The 23394-nt window shown below is 45.6% G+C and overlaps 1 protein-coding gene across 6 annotated transcripts in view; it reads right to left on the bottom strand.

Moving 5' to 3' along the window:
• The window catches only part of LOC118502661 (restin homolog), a 94578-nt gene that overhangs the window by 9411 nt on the left and 61773 nt on the right, over positions 1 to 23394 (bottom strand). For all 6 annotated transcript variants that reach the window (XM_036035114.1, XM_036035115.1, XM_036035116.1 and 3 more), the window contains 4 exons: positions 4263 to 4562; positions 3781 to 4185; positions 3653 to 3712; positions 3287 to 3382 (listed from right to left, as the gene is read on the bottom strand). In XM_036035114.1, coding sequence (XP_035891007.1) covers positions 3287 to 3382; positions 3653 to 3712; positions 3781 to 4185; positions 4263 to 4562 — 861 coding nt within the window. The remainder of the gene's footprint in view (positions 1 to 3286; positions 3383 to 3652; positions 3713 to 3780; positions 4186 to 4262; positions 4563 to 23394) is intronic.

Raw genomic sequence — 23394 nt, 5'->3', positions numbered from 1 at the left:
CCATTTACAGATCTTCAAGCTACAATGATTCGCTTAAATATTTTTTTTTAACTTTTAAATAAATTTTTTTTTTAATTTTTTTTAATAAAACTCAGATAATTATGGAGAAAAATTGCTTGACGGTGTTAAAATAACACTTATGCAAAATAATTTTAATGTGTTGAATTAATTTCATTCCAGACAGCCTTGGGCATTTCTTCCCCTAGTTGCAGGCATCCTGGGAAAATGTTATCCATGCGACGAGTTTAAGCTATGTACCTGACACGTTCTCTGTCGCTTCATTGAAATCTCTCTGAACAAAGACTCAAAGAAGATCAGCTTAAAGTGAATACGAGCGGTTAGCTTAACATTTGATTTACATTTCGAGACACAGCTGAAAGCTCTTGAACCTTTCATTGCATATGAAAGTACCTTCAAAATATAGGAAAAATACCTCAATTTCCCATGCTATAAATTTCTATTATAAATAGTGATTTAATACGACGCTGGAAAATTCATCCACTATCACTAAATCACACCGAACCCCGGGCTTTCTTTGTGCGAGAACGCTTGACGGCGCACGATCAAAGGGCGCTCATCTTTGGTCCCGCGAAGGGTTGATAAGATTAAAGGGTGGCATAAAGTTTGCCCCACTCGCGGAAGCGGCAAGAACCGTTCAGGGCCGGTATTTATTACGTGTGCTAATCCGAACCGAGTCTTGGAACAAAGTTATCCATCGTGGGAGGATTTTAAGCACTGAGCTAAACCTTCAGCTTTGACAAGTGGGTTAGGTCAAAGTTGAAGTGGTGGAAACCAGTTTCCCGCAGAAAAAAAAAGGTGAACAATGTCATAAAATTCAACAACTAGTAACTTTTAACCAATCTTTTTAAACGTTTTTCTATACAAAAACGTTTTATAGAACCCAACATTCGTTCGCCCAATCGAGAGCAACTAAATGACTAATTAGCAATCGCTTAGAGGCACTGCCACCAACGACGGAGTTTTGGAGACTGGCCAGCCGGTCTCCATAAATCTCCCTCCCGTTTTGAAAACGAACAGTCGCCAAACACTAAACTGTGCGGTGGACCCGGGCGGTACTACGCGGTGCACAAGATCGCGTCCCATGCTGGTCCTGTCAAGAGATCAAAAGCAGCGAATGGCCGTCGGGCTTATGCGAATCGTTTGAAACATGCAGCAAAAGGCAGACAGAGACTCCTATGTCAATAGCGACCGTAGCCCAACACCACACACTTGCAAACGCACGGTAGAGTGTTTAAATTATGACTAATCCAATGTCTAGAAGTATCGGGACCCCACCAAAGCTGCGAACCAAATTTGACGCGTTTGGGGGAAACGGTAGACAGAGCGCGCGGTGGACAATACACCACACCTGTATGGGTGAGCGGGCGGTATCCTTGGGTGGGAAACGAATCCACTTGGATAGTTCGCTCCATTATGCTCCTAAGAGACCCGAGATCGACTCCACCGGTCACTTCATTCATGCAACGATCGGTATCGCAACATTCTGGAGAGTCGAGGTGGCAAAAAAAAGCGCGAGCCCCACTTGACGTTTAGTTGAATCATGCGCCGAGCCTCTGGGATGGAGCCCTCCGTTGGTACGAGCATAAAATGTTGCGCTGACCATCGACCACCATCCGTGTGAGAAGAAAAAAGCAGCAGCAGCACCAACGGCACTGGGCAACCCGCAAACCAACAAATCATTAAGGGAGTCCGCATCGATTTGGACCTGGGACCATGTTTGCGCTCGATTAGTCACTGACAGGCCGGTCGTCTTGCGGTCGCCTTTGAGCCGATGTGTTTTTCTTGGCCGATGTGACAGCCGATCACCGACTGTTGACGCTTAGCCGACTGTTGACGCACAGCATACTACAGCATATCGGTACGGCACACGAACCACGAGGATGCGATCTAATCCATAATCATCTCACCACACGGAGATACATATCCACTCGACATACTTTTATGGTAGTACGTTTGTGGAGGCGTTGTGTGTTGTATTGTTGATGATAGCACTTTTGGAAGTCTGGCGATGGGATGAGCTTTCCGGAGCAAAAAGGTCTAAAGCGTGCGTGATGGAGTGTTTTGTCGTGGGCTTGGTGGATTCGTGCACTGCGTCGTGATCGTTCCTCAAGTGGAGGGAAAGCGCTAATCGTGTGCTAATGAAACTGATCCCATGGAATGTTGAGATTCTAATCGGCAATAATCATGGTGGGGCGTGCAGACATGCGGTGCCATGGTTTTGTGCCGAAAATAACGATGTTAGTAGCTGTGGAGTGTCCAACGCCATATCTTGGACGCTAATCTTTAATTAGCTTAGACGCCAACAGGTGGGAAGCTTTGCAAATTTGATTCAAAGTGGTTCATCGGGGATAGGCAATATTTTATCTGAAACAGCTGACAGGAATCAATTATCGGCCTACATATGCTGACAAATGTAGAATTATGATATTGATGCCTATAAAACTAACGAAAAATTGATGAAGAATAAATTTAACTCAAGGTAATCTCCGTCGAACCATTCCCATATTCAAGTAAGTATATAAATCAGAACTAGCCCTCAAGATACATACTCAAAAGAGATTCAAGATACTCTGAAGAACGCTACCACTTCCAACAAATTCTAATCGGAACACCAAATCAGCGAATCGAGAATGCATCGTCGACCCAAGAATCAACAATCAAAATGAAACTCCCAGTTGATCCAGTTCATGCACCGTCATAAAGCGCCATCCATCATTTCATGGTCGATTTTTGGTGCCAATGCAATTTTTGTAGCAACTCCACAAACACTATCATTCAAAACTGGCTCACAAATAACACCACCGTAAGCCAATGAGTTATTGTCCAACTCCTAATCCAATTATTTGCTCCAAGGTTTGTGCCGGGATCGACGGCAGTTTGCAAATAGTCTGGGGGCAATATTACACAAATTAACGTTCAAGTGACTAGGGGAGCAAAAGGGGGCCAAAAATCTGCCGTGGGACTGGCGAATGATTAATTTGCACCCGGTACCCGTCACCAAATAGATTGAGTTGTCCAATGTAGACATGTGGACTCTAACATTTTTTCTTCGACTCAATATCAAAATATCATTCTAACTTATTCAGTAAGATTTTAAAAAATGAATAAATAAAACTTTTTTAAAATAAATTCTACTTTTTGTGTTGAGAATGTATTTAGAAACCTAATAAAGTAGAATTAATTCGATCGGTTTGATTTTGAAAATATTCAACGGCTCTTTCGAGCAAGGCCCGAATCTGAGAGCGCCATCTATATGTGAACTTACCTTGTCATGGCTCTCCTCGAGCTCGATGATGCGGAATTCGAGCAGTTCATTTTGCTCCCGCAACTCGTGACTTTCCTTTAGCAGGTCTTCCTCGCGCTGTAAATAATGTAATAAAAAAGGAATTTCTCAGTATAACAAGCTTCTTTAATCGTTCATTTACAAAATAATTGAAAAATAAAGAGTAGATTCGATTTTAAAAATATTCGAGCACCTTTCTATCCAAGACACACTGCTCGAAACACTTACACGCTAGCTCTCGCGTTTGTAAACCAAGTTTGAATATTTTCTAAACTGTTTTAAAGCTTTATGCAATGGATGATCCTCATAAAACCTTAACAAACATGAAACCTTACGCTGGACACTTACCTTGACGAGGTATGCGATGCGTTCGTTCAATTTGCCTTGTTCGCGCGAAGCTTGTGTTGCCTAAAAGAGATCAATCAAACAATCCATTCAGTCAGGTATTTTTTGCATAAGACCTCCTACATACATACCTTCACCAGCTCCTGCTCGAGCTGATCGATCTGTTCCTTGGCAAGCGTGTAGTCCCGGTTAAGCGTATCATATCGCTGCTGCATTTCATCGAGCTCCAGCTTAATCCTTGCCAGCTTCCCGTCGTCCCGGACTATCGGCCCATGCTGAACGTTCCAAGGATCGTCCTGCGGTGCGTCACCGGTAAAGCTGTTCGGTTGCGGACTCATCGAGGAAAGGGCTGAGTCCGGATCGGAACTGAAGGACGCTTGTTGGCACTCGATAGAGACGATCGTTCGCGGGGCGACTGTGTCTGGTGCTTCCGGTGCAAAGTAAGGCGCACTGACCTTCGATTCTAGTACTACGCTGCAGACACTATTGTTGTCGTTATTGTGAGCTTCCTTGGTTCGTTTACATAATTCGTGCGACTGGATAGAGCAAAGAAAAACAAAACAAAAACGCTTAAAGTTGTATCAAATGCTACCGAATGAGCATTCTTCCTTACCAGCGTTGGCCGTTCAGCCTCATCGTTGCCGCACGTCGTTGTTTCTATCGCTAGGGTTAGATTATTCACTTGTGGTGTTTCACTTGTGTTCCGCGTCGTACGGCAGCTGCAGTCATGTAGTGATGCTTCTTCCGCTGCCGGGACGGCGGTCGTCGTGGTTGTCGCGGTGACAATGGTCAGCTCCAGAGTTTCTTTCGTTTCCAGCTGTTCATAATCGTCGGTGACGGATTGGATGCTGTTATTGCTGTTGCTATGGCTGATAGTTCCGCTACATGGTTCTGTCTCACGCAGTTTTCGCATCTGGAGAATGGAAGAGAAAAGAAGGGAAAGCATTATTATTGCGCATCAAAACATAAAAATTCTCTAAAAATCCAGCACGAGATGATCTAGACATAAAGCCACGCATCCAAGAGTTGCATTCCTTGTCATCTTCCATTCGCCACAGCATCATCTCAAGAATATCCCGTACACGAGCTTGTGCAACACACAACAAGCGGAAAGAAAGACATTGAACTTTTAATCGTGGCCGGGAGTGGTCGACGAAATCTCGAACTCGTGGTTGCTGCTCTGCCGGTGCCTTACGTGCCTTCCATCTCATTGCCAGCAGAGGAAGAAGAAACACAACGATTACGCGCTTATGCTACAGTTCTCTGCTCGTGCGCGTCTTCAAGTACCGATTGGCGGGATCCTGTTGGATACCTGTTGTCACGGTGAGAGGTAACTGGGGCCGGAGTACTTTCTTCCTCGGTCACCTTACACAATGGCAACGCTCGCCGATGTGAACCGGTTTTCTCTTTCGGTGCGATTCTTTTCGGAACGAGCCAACCCTTCAACTTTGGACGCCTCGGACACTTGGAAGGTAATCGTCTTCGTCTGCGTGCCTTCTCTTTCTAAATGGTCTCACAAGCAAGCATAATGAAATGCCTGCTATGCTCCCGAAGCAGCCTCACTTATGCTGGCGTAGGTTGCGAGGGCGTCCCGAGCACTCACCAGTGCGTCTATGCGCCTTTTTACGTAACGCACCGTAATGATGTCGATTGCGTTGCACTGCACATGCAATGCACGGCCAGATGAGGAGAGATGAATGGTCACCTTAATCTCCATTTCCACGCAATCGCTCGTGCGGAAACAACTTCGAACGGTGATCTATATTGAGCCGCGGGAGCACAGGAGATAAAATATTGCATGACCATAAGCAGAACCATCCCACCGACCTCAGCGAGCGCCCTCGTGCCAAGTGCCGAACGGATAAAACGAAAATGGGAGCGCCCTCGGTTCGATTTCCCAGGCTGTTGAAAGGAAAATTGAGGCAAGTCTCCCGGAGAGTCCCGAGAGTGAAAGTTGTGTGGGCAGTTTGCAATTTCTTTTGCATAAATTAGTGAGTGGCGGCTGCGGAGTGGTCGGGAAGGCAACGGACATCACTTAAACGGCAACATGATTTATTTCCCACATGAGAAGCACTTTTCTTGTCCGGTCGGATTCGCATATCAGCAGCAGAAATGCTGGGCGAAAACAAAACTCACCAAACCTCGATTACCCAACAAGAGCACCACGGTTTGGGAAGACAAAACGTCTGCAATCAGCTCCGGATGTAATGCCATTGGTCACCCGGCTTAGAGTATTGGTTTTCTGCTATCATGGATAAGAGGCAGGACACAAGTGGGTACAACCATGTGCAACAATTTGCCGTCACTTTGGGCCTATCAATGGATTTGATCAGGCAACAACACTTCACATCACCTGACGCTTTGCAAATCTCAAGAGCTTTTACCCAACGAGGCTGTAGCGCAAGTTGCTTCCAGGAGGATTTTGGCGAGACTTTCCATCCCATTAACCCAACGACCTAACGGTCAATCTGCCACCAAATCGGGCGAGCTGGTTTGAAGATTATACCCGACCAGTCACTTGATCAAAACGATCAGCATCGATCGAAGTGCTCAGTATCGCATTTAAAAAGCTTATGCAATCAATCCTTTAGTTCCAACAATCCTTGACACTCTCTCTTTCTCTCTCCTTCGTCAAGAGCAACATCGCGAAAACAGACATCATAATTGCAATCTTTTCTCTTATCCTACAGTCAATCCCCTTTTTCGGGACCTTTTCGAGCAAAAATCCTAAGCTGATGATAAAAACTCGATTAGTAAGGGGAACGACGACGTACCATCTTGACGTATTCGCACACGGGCAGAGATTTTACCTCGGCACAGCTCACCCATAAATCACTTTCTTCCTACCGAAGACTTGAAACAGAAACGGTAAGCGATGAACCCGTCGAACGCAGTTCACTACCCATCACACATGTTGCGCCGATGGATCGTACGATCGTGGACGAAAGTGAAAACGAACCGAGGCCGGCGTGTACTTTCGATTCAAATCGATGGTATTACTGAATCTGAAACTGTTCGTAAGCTACATGCACGGTGAAACAAATACGTGCTGCCAAACGGGCCGTGAGCTGATGTGCGCTGTGCGCGGTGAGGATGATATTCCGTAATTGTTCACCATTAGAGGCCCCCGGTGGCATGACAGGGAATTATGGCACGGAGCGTGGCAGAGAAGCAGCGAAACCAATTGCGAACATTGGATTGTGATTTAAGAGAGATGAGAAGATGCTGAAGTAATTGCAAAGTAAGGCTCGTGCTTAAGTTAAACCTTTCAAGCATGAATTTTGAATTTGCTATAAATAAATGCTATAACAATGTCTTAGTGTAGAATACTTAGAATTCCATGTTTCAAGTTTCAGTACATTTCCTATTAACATTATTGCAACAACGGTCCCTTCATTGATCTGATGATTGATCTTGCACAACAACCCTCATCACTTTTTTTCTCATATGCTGAGCCTGACATTCATCTATGCCATAAACCGTCACTTAAGTAATAGCTCAGCTACCGAATCATAGTAAACCTTATAATTATAGTAGTGGATCGTTTTCATGATCTTTTCATCGATCTCCTGATCTGTTGCATAGATCAATAGTGGCCATCATATTACGTAGAACGAGAATGGGAGATGAAACCATAGCCACAGATCGTCAGCTGTCAAATACTCAAACGCATGTCTGGACAAGACCTCCAATGCTGACAGCAGTTATTGAAACAAATATGTAATGCTTTCATAACATTGTACGGCTACCATCAAGTTCTAGCGTGGGCTTCAACGCCATGCAGTACATTCACATCATTGAGCAATGTTTATTTATCTTTATAGCAGCAGTCCGCTACCACACTACCCACACTTCAAGCATTTTCTGGTTGTTTGTTTGGATTAAAACCCATACCTCCAACTCTTCATAACCAAACTTCAGAAGCCATCCAAGGACCACCGGGCATAAGCAAAACAATCCGCACGCTCTCATGGACCTTCCAAAAAGCCGAGCACTTTACCCTCGGTCTAAGCTCATGAGCTCGTCTTTACTTTCACCCGGCTGGTGGATTTTCTTTTCCTCCTTCCTCTCGTTCACCTTCTCCCAACTTCTTCTCCACCTCCCCAAACTTTCAGTGAAGATCATGACGCCCGGTCAGCCATTACACCATCGGAAAGGCCAGATTTATAAGGCACAGGTCACAGGTAGTACCCTCCAATTGACACGCAAACCCGAATCCCTGCCGTGGACATTGACGCAACCGCTGCAGACCGTTTGCCGGACAAGCAGTAAGGTATGGAGAAAGAGCGAATGCCTCCGTTGCGCAACAACCATTGCTTTTACCAACCATAACCCCGCCAGAAAACAGCAACATCTTCTGGAGCGTTGGTGCGCGGCACTGCCCAGCATATTCTACCGGCCGGATGGATCAACCGGACCAGCTTTTACGCTGCGGTGGATCAAATTCGATCCACTGTGCACGCACGGAGCAGCAGGAAATTGCGGTCGATGGTCGTACGATCGTGTCCAAAACACTCTGCTCATCGAGCGCATGACGACCAGCAACACACACCAACTCCGAGACAGCGCTCGCATTTTGTTGCGGGTACCTTTTGCGTGCCCAAACGTCACGCAAAATTGAAAGCGGAAATGGACGACCCTGCTGGAAGGGAATTCGGCGTAAAATTTACAACGCTCGCGCGGAGGCTTGCTTGCACACCACAAGCCAAGCGCCATCTAACGGGGTGCGCGGTAGCAAGAGGCACGGGGTGATGCTTTTCCCTACCCAAAATGAACGGAACTGCAAAATTGCAGTCCGGGGACGGGACCGAACGGCAGCAATGGTGAGACAGAAGGAAACAGATCGATCACGTTTCGATAAATGGGACGCGATCACGGTTTTTCGCGATTGGGCTTTTAAAGCTCGTGGACGCGATATGAAGTAACGGCAGGAATCGCCGGGTGGAGTGCAATAAACAGTGAACCAAACCGGCGAGTCCGGTGATTTAAGAACGTCCGCAGTACATAATTAATATGGCCCACCGGAATGGATGTCGTGGCTCAGCCGATTTCTGGACCGTGTTTTAGACATTTTTTTGAGGTTATGCTACTGTAGGTCCAATTGGCAATCGTGCTACCTCACTGCTATAATTTAGTAAATGCTTTATGCAACAGTTTACCCGAGTTCCACGATAACACAGACCTCAGCGCACATTATCTAACACGTGGATAGATTAACACACCCGATCAAACTTCAAAATGGCGATAACGGATAGGATCGATTTTATCGCTTTCTCCAACTGTCCTCGCTACTGCTGGAACTGCTGCTCAGAAATCCCAGCACCAGACTTACATCGAACCTGGTCTTTAGTTTGTCGTGCGCCACAATCCATTATCGAGCGATCATGGGCAATCGTTATAATTTGCTGTCCAGCCAACTCGTGGTCCTCGGCGTGTTTCTTTAGTTTTATTGTTTGATTAGCAGCCTTGATTACAAGAGCTAAACGATCAATTTTAAGCGTCAGTAATCGATCGATGCATGATTACCATAAATTGCCGGTTTCGGCACACACTGCCAACAACGAGGTGCTACTTCCGAACAAAACCGTACGCACCCGGCGGAAGTACACGCTTTGTCACACTTTCGGTGAGTTTTCGGCAAACAAGCTGTCATTGTGTTCGTTTTTACGGTGCGTTGGGTTTGTTTGATAATGTTTGCTGTGTTGGTTGCGTTAACCAATGGTTCGGAACGGTGCATCTACAAGACTATGCAGTGGTCGTCTTGGACCACCAGATATTCAGGTTCCGTTTTCTATGAGCTTTGGGAGTTATGCGGTCGATTATGCAAAGAGTCGTGTGGTTTTGGGTGGGGACCGGCTTTATCAAGCCTCCAACATTGACACCTATATTTTTGACAAATGTACGTAAAACACGACTCTTCAGTCAACCATAGCCGAGACGAGATGAGATAAACGCGCTTGATTTTGGGGAGAAGGAAGCCATATTAACACGACGACCGATGACCAAACGGGCCAAACGGAAACGCTCGGTTAGCTTTACATCATACAACTTTCGCCCTTATGTTTACAGACAGACAATTTCTGTTTTCTTTTGTATTATCAGCTAACGCGACTATTTTGAACTTCTACACCCAACAAATAATGCCAATTAATCTGTCAACGAGTCCATCATCATCTCACCCACTACGGAGCAAAAGCACATCTACTCACCTTGAACACCTAAAAGACCGGCTTCCAGCGGCGTAAATAAGCTGCCAATTGTGCCAAAATTACCCGGTTCGTTCGTTCACCCCATTCGCTATTGTTTTGCGGGGTTAATTTTCGGGACACACTCATTTGTGGGACAGCGGGCGTAAAATTGCCAAACCAATCCCCTGCTCGGTTGCGTGCCGGTGGAAGCCCTCCACGATTGAGAGTTTACTTTGCACAAGGTGGTTCGAAAAAGAAAATGAATGACTTTCTCAGGCGCACACGCATGAGGTGGCACTAATACCGGTGTGAGATGACATAATGTGGCGATGATTTGTGTGCGCCGAAAGGTGCGCTTTTGCACATGGTTGTCACAGGGAATGTTGGGAGGGAGGAGTGGAGTTAGGAGGGTATGTTGACGGGGTGAACACGCGTGAAAAGGTTAAATTGCTTTTGAATATTGTTTGAGAAACTTTGTACGTGACACAATAAGATATTGGCTAATGTTACAAGTTTAAATAATAGCTAAGAATAATCTGTATCATGAATAGTTATAGTATTACTTAGAAATTATAAACTGACAATAGTGACATCAATTTTTATGCTCAAGAACATAAATCCTCTATAGATGTATAGCAAAGTGCTAAAAATATTCAAAATGTCAATGGAGGGATATTAATGGCTTCAAGTTTGAGGGATATTGATCTATGTTTTCCCCATGTTTATCAACGATATTCTGAAGCTCACGTCAGAAGATCCAACACATCATTCCAATGTAGTCCTGAGATACCAACTTCCTTGAGTGTATTACAAAAGACTTCAGGATCTCCAAAAAAGGGTAGGTTGCTTTGCTGACTTCTACAAACTCCCAAATTCAATAATCCAACGGATTAAGGGATGTTCTTCAAGGGAGCCTCAAATCTATGTATAAGAACTTCATGGCATGGTGCTCGACTCTGACAACGTTTTGACCTTCGTAGAAGTTGATATACATCAGGCGATCAAGTAATTCTTGCATGCCATCCAGCTAAAAACTATGACTCTAGGTGGATGCTTGGTGAGAAAGTTTAACTTCACCATCTCAAGAAAATTCTCAAAATAATTTTTTGCAATGATACGTTAGGTGCTGCTATTGCAGATAGCATTGGTACTCTCAGGAGAACAGGTTTATATTTTCTGTCAACCAGTAACTTTTAGTTCCTTTATCGGTACGCAGACTGGGTGATTGTAGGAGACCCTAGCGCTTAAGGGTTTTAAGGGTCCTGGGTTGACATAAAACATGCTCCCTGGTCAGCAGATTTGATGAGGCAGACATTCCCAACTTGCATTCCTTTGAAGGCCCAAAGCTCTATTAGCAATAGACCCTCTTGCTCTATTACTTGAGGGAACTTTTTGTTTTGATATTTCATCGCATAGATTTTTCAAAGATATTGGTTATGTTTGAAAACTTCCGGATAGAGCATACTCTATGTATGAAATTTTTCGCAAGCATAGCCCTTGAACCTTCATTTCCCGGCTTTGGTACCTGAAGACCCCATGCGTAAAGATAATTTATTTCGATAAACTATGGCTTATCTTACACTTCAATCTCTTTGGGTGTGCTATTCCGAACTCCAAACTTTTCATAAATCTCTTCCAATGCACAATTTACACTAGTGGACCCAACACTGTACTCCAATTTTCAAGACAATTTCAGAATAATTGCCTTTATTAAAATTTAAAGTATATAAATATTCCCTACACAATATTGCAGTAGAAATCACGATTTTTCATTGCAGTCATTTACTTAAAATACCTTAACCTTAACTCTAGACCTTCCCAACTGCAAGTATTTCTAAACCTTTTCCCTCGAATAAACTTTCAACGATCATTAGTACCCGTCACCAATGAGTAAATAAAACGACTCCCAACCACATTCTAATGATGACTATAATTGCACAAGCTGCTATAATTGAATAATGTTTGCAGCCTCCACTTCAATCTTCACTCGTGTCAAATTCTTCGCCAGCCAGCCGCGATTCAGGTCAATGAGAATCAAAAACCGTTTAGCGCTCATTTGAAAATGGCGTCAAACACAATTCACGATGTTTGCAAACGAAGCTCTCGCGCGTTTGGTCGCGATTGCACCAACCAACCAAGCGCCGTGTTCGTCTATCAATTGGTCAATTAGCCAAAAAAAAACTCGAGCTGCATCAGCGCCCAATCGATGTCCAATCGGTCCCAAACTGACCGTTTGACTTTATCGAGTTCATTAACTCACGCAAATCAAATCCCGTGCCGCGAATGGATTCTCATCGCCGAAAAAAAAAAAAGCAAACGAACCGACTTGTGCGTGTGACGATGCGCTGATGCATATGGAGTCGAGTCAACACAACTCATCACCATCGCTCATTGCCACCGGGTGTAACGTAATCGGGTGCTTTCATCTACCCACAGCACCATCAAACCTACTTGAAAGTACCGACGTACAAACCTTAGCCACTTGCTGGGCTACTTGCCTGGTGCCAGTGAAGTTGGTATATTAGCAACGCCGTCTAGCCAGCTTTCGATTGCAATTAAATAGCAATAAATGTAAAATTTGTTGATTACTATCTCGTCCCGATAGTCGGTGTAATGTCGGGTCCGACCAAACTATGCCTGGAAAGAAAAAGGAAAGCTATCGCTTCGAAGGAGGGGGGACATCATTACCAGCGCGAGTGGGCATAACTTTACGATCCTCCTCCATCAGATTGAATACGTATTTTTAATTAAATTTACCAAGATACAGAAAAAAAACCAGCTCGGACGGTGGGAAACATCAGCACGAGCACTTGCCTAAATTAGAGCCGGTGAGGTCGGCTGGGGATCGAGTTTGAGAAATGGTTAAAATTGTCAAATTTGTCAGCACTTCCGAACCGGAAGGAAGCCAACTCGGTTGCAGCAACGGTGAAACCGGTTGCAGCATAACACCGGTGCAACATCATATCCATCCAACGAAGGTTCAATCGTGCGCGCTTACTCAACGTACGGTTGGACATAATTTATACAAAACAGTTTCAAATCGTACGCTCGACCCGGGCCAAAACGTAACCGAACCTAAAGCCGTCGGGCGAGCTTACCTTGGCAGTATCATAATCTGAAAACTGATCGATCGATTTAGCACAGCACTGAAAACGGATCTCCATTCCCTGAGGGTGTTTCGATGAAACAGCTCCAAAACGAGTTGAATGAATCGTGTGACGCACGTGAGGAAAATTCCGGCCTGTCGTAATTTGTGATGACAATCCCCACCTCGAAATAGCCGAAACGGAGGTCCAAGTGGTCGAAAATTAATTAGTTCCCGTCCCACTGCTTCGAACCAACGCCCCACAACCCAAACGAGTGAGACAGTAGCCCTCTCACGGCACACACACAGAGCAGGTGGATCGGCACCGGCAGGGCGAACCATAAACCATAACGTTGACGATCGGCGATAGAAATGTTTGCGATGCATTTTTCATGTTGGGCAAGTTCAATTTTATGAGCGATCACAAATGATGCAATCGGTGAAAGGAGACGCACCATATTAGGCTCGCTACTTGCTACCCGGCGCTTGAGGAGAGACACATCCCGTGTCGACTTTTATTATTAAAATATGTGTCTGTCTTCAGCTCGGAGAATTATGTACAATTAATATCGCTTGCCACGCCATTAATAGAGATCGCAGTTTTCAAGGCGACATATTTGTGCAATTCTGAAGATTATAAAAAGCGATCGAATAACCTTAGCTTGAGGCGATTAACTAATTTAGTGCGGCAATGAGCTGCAATCCAACGTCTCAGCTACAATTAAGAAGCTGCCGAACATTATTCAATTACCGGTGTGTGAAGAAGTACCGACCCGAAACAAGACACCCGAGAGTACGCATCTTCTTCATAATGACGCACACGGAGGTGAAGCTGTGATCCCTCAAGCTAAGCCAACTCAGCCCGCTAGGTTCATTGTGCAACTACACCATCCACACGTGCGGCTCATCTCTATCCATCTCAGCTTGGCTCAACTAATCGTGCGCTTCACCTGCCTCTAACTGTGACCCTTTCGGCGATCAGGAACCTCTCAGTGAGTCCTCCTTTCACACCACACTCACCAACAGGGCCGCTCACACCGAACAGAAAAAATAGCAAGCATTATTTAACCGCCCTGTCCACCGTGCTCAATCCGGTCAGCGATCCGAGTGTGTGTGCGAGATTCTGGGCCATCAAGATCAAGACGTCACTCTTTCGCGATCCTCAAAGATAGCTTGATTTACTAATCGAATTAAGTATAGCCGCTTGAGGGGAGCACGATTTCAAGTCTACCGCGACACCTGCCCGACTCCGTTGTTAACCTGGTTTCGGGTGGTTGAACGCGTACCGAACCGTCCTAGCTTGATCGCGGCCCAACCGAACAAAAAACAATGTATGAAGACGACGAAAAAAACAGCACCGAGCCCAACAGGCGCACAAGCGAATTTGGTGATGATCAGGCCAATTGCGGTAGCGTAATCTAATTAGAAAGAAATGAAATTGTGGCTTTCGCGGCCAGCACGCTTCACGCCGGCATTCGGTGGTAGCTGGCAAGCGTTGTGTGCAGCGTGAATTGTGCGCGGCTTGAATTCTATTTGGCGGGCAGCTAACGCCAGCCACGATTGCAAGATTGCAAGAAGCGTACATGCGTGAACGCACACAAAAAAATAAAATCGATTGGCAAATGAGGTTTGGAAATGGATTGGGCACGTTCTTCCAATTTGTTGCGGTTTGCTAACGATACTGGTGCAAACGGTACCGAGCAATTGCTTTAATCATGATCTAGTTATTATTAAAAAATAATCATTTTTGGTAAGTATTCCCCATAGTTCACTAGTTAACATCATCAGTAGACTCTTGCATTTGTGTTAGATCTAATACACCAGAGTTCCAGATTCTATGCTCAGCTAGGTCGGCAAGACGGTTATTGATTAACTTAGTTTTTAAGTCAACCTTGTAGATCGAAAGACAGCAAACTAACATCTTGTTGATCCTGATCCATCCAAAAATTCGCACTAAGCGGAAAGTTATAGCATGGAATATCTTCTTCTTGTTTTCTAGCACTAAACCCTCAGAAGATGTTGGTCTACGATTTCTGGCTTCCCTGTCTATAATTACCCCAAAGTTAAAGAGTTAGTCCTGAGTAGCGTAGTAATGTCCGGATAGTATATTCAACCGGTCTCTTCGAAATAGCAACTGGGTCAGCAGTTACTATGCCACTGAAGTCATCCCTACGTTAGCGATATAGTATATGATATAGTTCCTAGTGAATATCATCGAAGAGTAAGGCAGCAACATAATTTAAAAGCTTCCTTGATGAAGTTAAATATTTCATCAGGATCGATCAAGAGTATCCAGCAAGTCATTCGGGATGAACTGCGCAGCTGTCATCTTTAATCTAATATTCAACCGATAACTTCCAGGTCCTGATGTATGATGTGGAGTCATAATCCACGCTAACGATTCAACAACTGATCAACAACGTATTCGAAAACATAAGCAGAGTTTAAAAAATACTGATCACTCATCACTCAACAGATATCTGGAACGTACTCGCCTTTTTCTACCACGTTCTGCATTTCTGCACATCATAATTCACGCATAATTCATTAAACACCGTGCGTATAGGCATCGGAAACGAAAGGCATCCACAAGAATGTAATTAAAAACCATCCATAGCCCTAACACCCGCCACATTCGATATTATTCATTGTTCACCAGTTACTGTGCTTCATTGCATCTTCAACAGTAAAGAAAAACAAAACCGCTTGGTTGCATATAAAATAATTGCTATTTACTGCACATCGCGCACAGAGCTATGATTGCACCGTAGGAACGAAACAAAGCAAATCAATTGCATACTTTCACTCTTTATGCCGACAGGTTCGCTTTTACTCGGTGGTACGCGATCTGTGTTGTTTATCCTTTGCAAAAACTAAGCTCAACTTAAAAGCTTCACACACACACACACATGGAATTGTCACACGATCCTCAATTTCCCCGTATTGAAAAGCTAATCCCAAAAACAAACCCCCCCCCACAGCTTTCGCACATAAACTTTCCTTTCGATGGTAAACACTGCGTTGGGCCGGCGCAGATCAACGGCAGGTCAACGGGTACGTGATTTATTTACTTACTCTCTCACATCATTGACCTGCGTAGAGGGTCCACACGGAGGTAGAAATTGTTTGCGGGCACTGTAACTCACCTGCGAAAAGAAGCGGAAACAAATGGACACCATTAGGCAGGGGAAGCAATAGAAACTGCCGTTGCGAATGACAGTTCGATTAGGAATGGCCACTGGATAGCGGGGAGGGTCTTCGCAGTGCCAACGATTGCAGACGATACGTTTCAAGGATACGAGCCGTTCTTGTCCGGCGGCAATGTCAACCACACAGAAACAAGTCAAGATCCCAATCCCGAGATTCCACTGTTTGCGACATGCTTCAAGCAACACCGTTGGAGCAGGTTGTACATGTGCGACAAGTTCGCCATAGCTCACACCAGAAGACGCCTCCGATGAAACGAAATTAGCATCAAACGGCCCCGCAGGCTTTCACCATGTGGTGTTGGACGATCGACCGCCCTGGCTGGTCGTTCGAGACTTGGTGAAGCGAAATAACATATTCATTGCAACACGGCACGGTGCTGATGCGAGCGTGAAACGTGCCTTATGAATAATCTGCGACCGGAACCGTGGAAAATGCATAATTGATTGGCATTAGGTACATCGATCAACTGTCTAGGCTTGTGATTTACGCGAGAGTAGCGTCCACCTTTAGTGTGTTTGTGGGCAGATGAGTAAGGTTGATGGAAACCCCCAACAGGGAATAGTATAATAGTCGTCGGAGGCTACCAACTTTTTGGAGTGGTAAACAGCGAAGATACAGTAATACATTGGCGAATATCAGGAACTGTGAAATAAGCTATTAATAATTATAACAGATGTGGTCAGTGACCTGATCAATAATTCCCTAGACTAATACTGAGCCAACACTAATGCTAGTCAACATCAGCTTGAAGCTTTCTGTAAGCAGCGGAAGTTTTCCCATCAATTATGCAAGTAAACGATAAATTACGTTACGTGTCAGCCGCCTTTCCCGTACGAATGCTCATCACTGTCCACAAGGATTCATTTATAAAAGCTACCGCTCTTTCACCCTCATCTTTTCACTCGCGCTCTGGCGCTTCTTCTCTCGAAAAACATTCGTATTGATTTACTCAACAACAGCAGAAAACTATACCGGAACCGCTCATAAATTCATCAACCTCGTTCAACTCCCCTAGCTTAGGAGGTTCCAGAGATCGATCCTTTATTTTTAGAGCCCCTTGCGCGTTGTACCACATACATGGCACGCACACATCGACTTCACGGTACGGCATCGGAATGGGTCATTAAAAGCTAGTCCAGCCACTACCGCTCGATGGAGTAACAACACCCACTTCCTTCACACGGGGAGATGCATCCATCAAATAGCGAAGTAAATGGTAACCATGGGCAACAATGTTTGTTGACGTCCAGCGGTCCATGGCCTTCTGGGCCTTCCCATGATTCCCTTCGGTCTCCCCGTCTGGACTCCCGCAACAATTTGCAATCGATAACTGCGATTGATTGATGACCGCAGCGGCTTCACTTTGAATCGGTGGTTTTGTTTTTAGTTTTTCCAGTCGCCATTCGTCCCTCTCTCTCTCCCTCGATCGACCACGCCCACGATTCGCGTCCAATGATTGCAAATGCGGATAATAATGATGACGAGGCGAGATTTATCGACAGAAACAATATTCATTCCGTTGCAGAAAAACCGGCCATATGCAAAAAGCATCATCACCCCAGCCTGACCCGGGCCAAACGGTCGGCCCTGAATAAGGGTCAACACCGAAAGGTTTCCGGCCATTTTCACCGTGACATTCACCCGGCCGATACTGGTCCTTCCTCCACGCTCACAGCGAGGCTTTTCCTGCACACCTTACCTTGGCGAAATATAGGCCACGGATCCATCGTTGGAACATCATCGTTGGGCGCTCGATGGAGGACTTCACGGACGGTAGTCGTCGTCGAGCGCTTCGCTTTCTCGGGAGCGTTTGCAGGATACTGTTAGCGTACGACGCTACTGCCCGTACCCATTTTCGCAAGTAATGCACCACACTCGCACGGTAGTAAAGAAATTGCGCCGTATTTTTGTCTTGCCCAAGAGGTTTTTATGCTTACAACAGTAACAACGTAACGAATGGACGACTGCCGGAATGTTGTGGAGTGCGAAAGCCAACAGTGTAAACTGGACGAAGAAGCTTTTCGGTGGTAAAAATGTCAAACGCTACTACAACTGGTGCGCATGCCACGGTTGTGAGCGGGGAGTTGTTTTCCATGGAGGACCTTTGTGTGTTTTGTGTGTTGCTTCCATGGTAACGTTGTTTGACCAAACAAGTTGCCTGTGATTGTGCTTGTACTAAAACATCCTGATGGGGGTTTTTTCATTTGAAATGGCAGTTACCGTTTGCTCTGGCAAAAGCAATTTCAAACATTCAGAGCTTTTCGTTCGCAGCAAAGTCACATTCGTGGGCGAGGGATAAACGAAAGACTTCAACGCGCGAGTAAGGCATGAAACCGGTGCCACGATCTCAAGGTGACGGTGCTCAAGCCTCCCCGTTTTGGCGCAAGAGTTCGCTGGATGAATGAACTTTTTCAGCGACCAGACCAGCAGACCCGAAGCCAATAACTGTTTTTCTTTCCAGGCGATAACGATCTTGGTAACCAAGTGTACGATATTGACCTTAAATGGACCGATTTTTAGCGTTTACCGAAAGCAGGCCACCGACGTGTGCAAACGTCCAGGTGGTGTGTTTTCAACAATGTTGCTGAATAAGTCGGTAGGCTCCACAAGGGAAGTTCACAAAGAAACTCTGAGCGAGTGTTGCTGGTATGTCCAACCGAATGAATATGTACTAGTTTGTAGATATCGATCGACTCCTGACTCAGTAACGCTAAACAAATCAAAACGAAGTCCAAAAACTAATCTAACAATGCTACAGAGACGAAATAATTGTGTCTACGCCTGTGTCTTTTGTTAGGTCTCTAAGGCACAAGCACCGACCAGTCGGCATCCAACGATGAAATCGATACGCTTCATACACGTTACCCACAGGCCACCAGATAACTGCTCTGTTTGCTGCAGCGCCAGCTCCAGATATGGTTTCAAATGTCAACTGGACACATGCTCTCTCTCTCTCTGTCTCTGTCAGGGATCTACCCGTGCATATCGTTCACGTCACGGTATGCTCGAATCGTGTCTCTAGCCCTTAGCTGCAAAAAACCACGCCAAAGTTGCTTAAGGAGTTTGTAGATCGAAGAAAAAAAAACAATCCTCGACGCCCGTTCGTTCGTCAGGAATAACCAGGCCCACAGGGCACACAAGCCTGAGTTCTAGCGTAGTCGACTGAACCTACACAACCTGTTCACGGTTCCTTTTTGGTGTGCGTTTCGTACAGATTGGTGATTTCGATTTTCGATTTCCAGACCGTCAAGTCGTCCATCGTGTGTGCCTTGCCATTTAACTTCTTTGCCAAGGACCGGACCTCTGTTATGTTCTCCCTTTTTGTTGTATTATTTTGGGAGAAAGTGAAAGCTGCCAAAATAAAAACATATCAATCCTTTGCCGGAGCCCATTATGGCTGGAAGGCTTTGGTTGGGCTGGCTGGCCGGTCCGAGTCTGGCTGCCGCTCGCAATTCATCTCCTTTTGCTTTCACCACGGTCAGAAACTTGCCAAACAAGTGATCTTGCCCTGGTGTGTGTGTGTCTGTGTTTATCACAGTGCAGAGGTCGGTCTGTTGACCACCCAAAATGAGATTCATGCTTGGTACGGGTAAACGGGGTAAAACGTCTATGATTGTGACGAGATGTGGCCATTACCACCAGACCATGTTGGATGGTTGACAGAGGTACTTTCATATACTGAAAGTTCAGTGAACTGCTTCAACCAAAAAATTTGATAAGTTGGAAGTAAACGGTGGGATGCTTGGGAACGCCCATCCAATCGTTACATCTTCACCATCTTCTCAATTAGACCACCAATACACCCACTTTTCATCGACTTGCCCTATATGGTGCGCTAAAGCAAACGACGCCGTACGATTCGGAGCTCTTTCGATGGCAATAAAAAGCGGGCCCCAGTCTAGCTCAGACAGCACCTATCGGCGTGAAAAATATGCTATTGGAGCACCTAGACTCAGAGCCCATGCACGGTAAGAACGAATCAACGCCACACTGACCCCAATGGCTGTATTTGGCAGGTTGCTGTTGACACGCTACACCAGCCGGTGTCTCGCTTCTAGCTGATGAAACGCGGATCGTATCATGTGGATCCAGCATGTGCTGTCTGTAAAGGAACTGAAGATGATAGCATCCAGCCATCCATCCGTCCATTCAGACATCTTCCTACCAAGCATGGAAACTGGTCGTTTTCCGCCGGCGATCATGTTTCGTTATGATCCCCCCCTGAGGTTTCACTACAAAAGCCTCGTTGCCGTATAATCACACCGCACGAATCGATCACCGTGAGAATCGTGTGGAATTTAACGCCACGATGCTACTACCCTTCCAGGTAGGTTCCGTTCCAATTCGGCACAATCGGGACACCAGCCGGGCATCTGTGGCATTCAGTCAGCCGCAATGATAAATCGATTTCAGCAGATGCGCTGAAAGATGCCAAATTTTCGTTACATAATTGTGCGATCACTATCACGCATTCCACCCAAAAACGATAAGTCGTGTGATGAAACAAGCAGTCTAGTAACAGCAGGTGGCATACCCTGCTAGGGACCTGTCCCGTGCCATTAAGAGAGATCAAGAGTAGAACACACACACGCACAGAAAAAGGCGATGGAAATCCTAAGAGCACGCTTACTCTTCGACAATGAATCTTGCACTTCGTTCCGTTCGACTTCGGAGTTGGTTGCGTCGTCTCGCAAGCTTTCTAGACGTAAGGTTTAACGGGATTGTTTTATTGCTCTACATCCCCCTTCAGCGTCTATGACGCACCGACCGGGATGAAGCTGGAGGCCTTTCGCTCAAGCCATTGTCCTCCTTACCGCCAGTGGCCATTGCAGTGACTGCGCGGCGTAACGTAACGAGGTTACTCGCCTGTCCAGCATCGCAATGCATCAGTCACTTCGAAGGGAGGTTTGCTAGGCTAATGAAGCGCGGGCACTAGAATTGGTTTTACCTTCAGCAAAGCGTGAGAAAATCGCACAAATCGGTGTCTTGTGACCACGGAAACTCATACACACAAAAAGACGCGTACGCGGCTTTCAAGTTCAATGTTTGCAGTTACCATCAATTGTGGTACGGAACGGATCAATTTTCCCCCCGAAGAAGAAAAAAATTGGAGTCAGTTTGTTCTTCGGGGGGCCCACGAAAAAAACAAACCCCCCAAAATTGATTCAACACTTTGAGAAGAACTGAACCATGAAACCCTTGCTTGCCAATCCACACTAGAGGCTCGATTCAGCTGGAAACTACTCAATCAACAAACTTGCGATCTTTCCAACGCGCTACAAAATAGAAAAGTTCTTTTTTTCCTTTATTTATAGAGGCTTTGGGAAAATAGAAAAGTGATCGTTCATTTTCATGTCACTTTGATTTCTCTCCCTTCAACTTACACGGTTACGGTAGTTGAGGAGTGTATACTTCAACTCCCGGATGAAACTCACACCTAACGCAAAATGCGGACGACTTCCTCTAAGGCGAGTCAACACTCATCCATTAACCATCTCCAGTGCATGGGTTCCCTTCACAACGACAGCTCTGGTGGAGCATGGTCACCAATACATTACCATGAGCGTGATTCTAATCGTACCCATTAACATGACTATAAACAATTAAAATGTCTTACAATTAAGTTGTTATGGCGATCGTCGTCTTGAGGGGACGTCTTGCGATCGTGGCAACATCTCGGTACCTCGTTCTCATTCTGTTTGTTCCGTTACGATTCCCAGTGTACACGAAAGGAAATTTCAGTTCCCTAAGGGACGGTCTCCGACCAACTACGTTTAACTTTGCTTTCGGGGAGTTGGTGATGCGATTGAAATGTCTAACATGTATAATGAACGTCTGAGAAAGAATCAGAACTCACAGTTTAATGCAGTTGCGATCATTTAATAAAACGGTAATAAGACTACTGAGGCTTACAATTACTTTGAGAAAAGTTACATACATTAAACGGAGTTCCTTATTGTGTGATGCAATTGTGCAGATGTGCTTCTCACCCGTACCTAGGGATATGCCGAGAGAAGTAAACTGTCAATTACCTGATGCGTGAGTAGCTGCTTTCGTTTGAAGTTCTGCCGGTTGCTCCACCAGAGGGCGCTCGCCAGCCGAGATCCCCCTCTGGACCTCGTTGATTAATAATGACTCAGTGAGGCTAGACCTAGCTAGATCAGTTATACCGCAAGGAGGTGGGTAGCGTTTCGTTTGCTAATTTGAATACAATACGTTTCAACCTCCGTACAAGCAGGCGAGACAAGCAAAAACATGGAAAGTGTTTTAATTGTAGATCACTACCTCAGTATTATCTAACCACATGAACGACCACCTATGATCCATAAATAGAAACACGCATCAAAAAGAGCTCCAACCACACCTAGCTGTAGTTTGACGGAAAGAGCTTTTTTCCTTTAAAGTAATCATCGCAGTGAAGGTGATGCTTTCAATGCAATCGATCACATTACATCAAAACACCTTTAAAGGTCAGCAAAATATTAATCAAAGGCCAACTTTTTTGCCAACTGACCGACCCGAAAGCTAACGGTGTTCCAACACATCACACGAAAGATCGGCCAGATCGAACTTACAACGCACGCCCAGCATTAGTGTGACGCCATTGAAAGGGCGTCCGATCGTGATCGCAGTGCGCACAGCTGTCAAAGAAAAAGCTCACCGGCTCCGGGGAATGATGTCAAAATTTTGCGGAATATGGAAAGTCCATCCATTCATCGTCCACTTGCCCAGCTCCGCAGTGTAATTACGTGCGCTATAGTCCCCCAACCGGACCGGCCCACCCGATAGTGGATCCTGGGCCGGTCGAGCGTCGAACTGGAAACAAGTCAATCAACTCTCGGCGCAGCTAATGTCTAAGCTAATAACTGCCACGGTCGCCTGGTCGCTTTCGTCAATAGGTCAGTGGGCTTTCACTCGCCGAGAAGGAAGCGGTGGCCCCCGAACCGTGGACGCTGATCGGATATGTAAATAGGTCGGAACAATTTGTTTTACTAGACGCATGTGGTTTCCGCTCCGCCCCGGCTATCCCGGGTGAAGGATCCGGCCAGCAGGATGATTTCCGCTGCCGACAATTGACCGAGAAGCACCAGCTCGTCAAGAAAAGGGATGATTCATCGTCTCATTTCCATTTCGAAGCGGGCTTTCATCTTGCTGCACCGCGGTTGACGCTGGGGCTAATGCACTGCCGAGCTATAACTACAGACAAATATCGATTATTTATGGGAATTGTCGCACGGAGAAAACTCCGTCCGTATCAGTGA

The sequence above is a fragment of the Anopheles stephensi genome, chromosome 2 (assembly GCF_013141755.1).
Source record: "Anopheles stephensi strain Indian chromosome 2, UCI_ANSTEP_V1.0, whole genome shotgun sequence".
Lineage (NCBI taxonomy): Eukaryota > Metazoa > Arthropoda > Insecta > Diptera > Culicidae > Anopheles > Anopheles stephensi.
The sequence above is the reverse complement of the archived record's forward strand: the minus strand, read 5'-3'. Positions and strand labels throughout refer to the sequence as shown.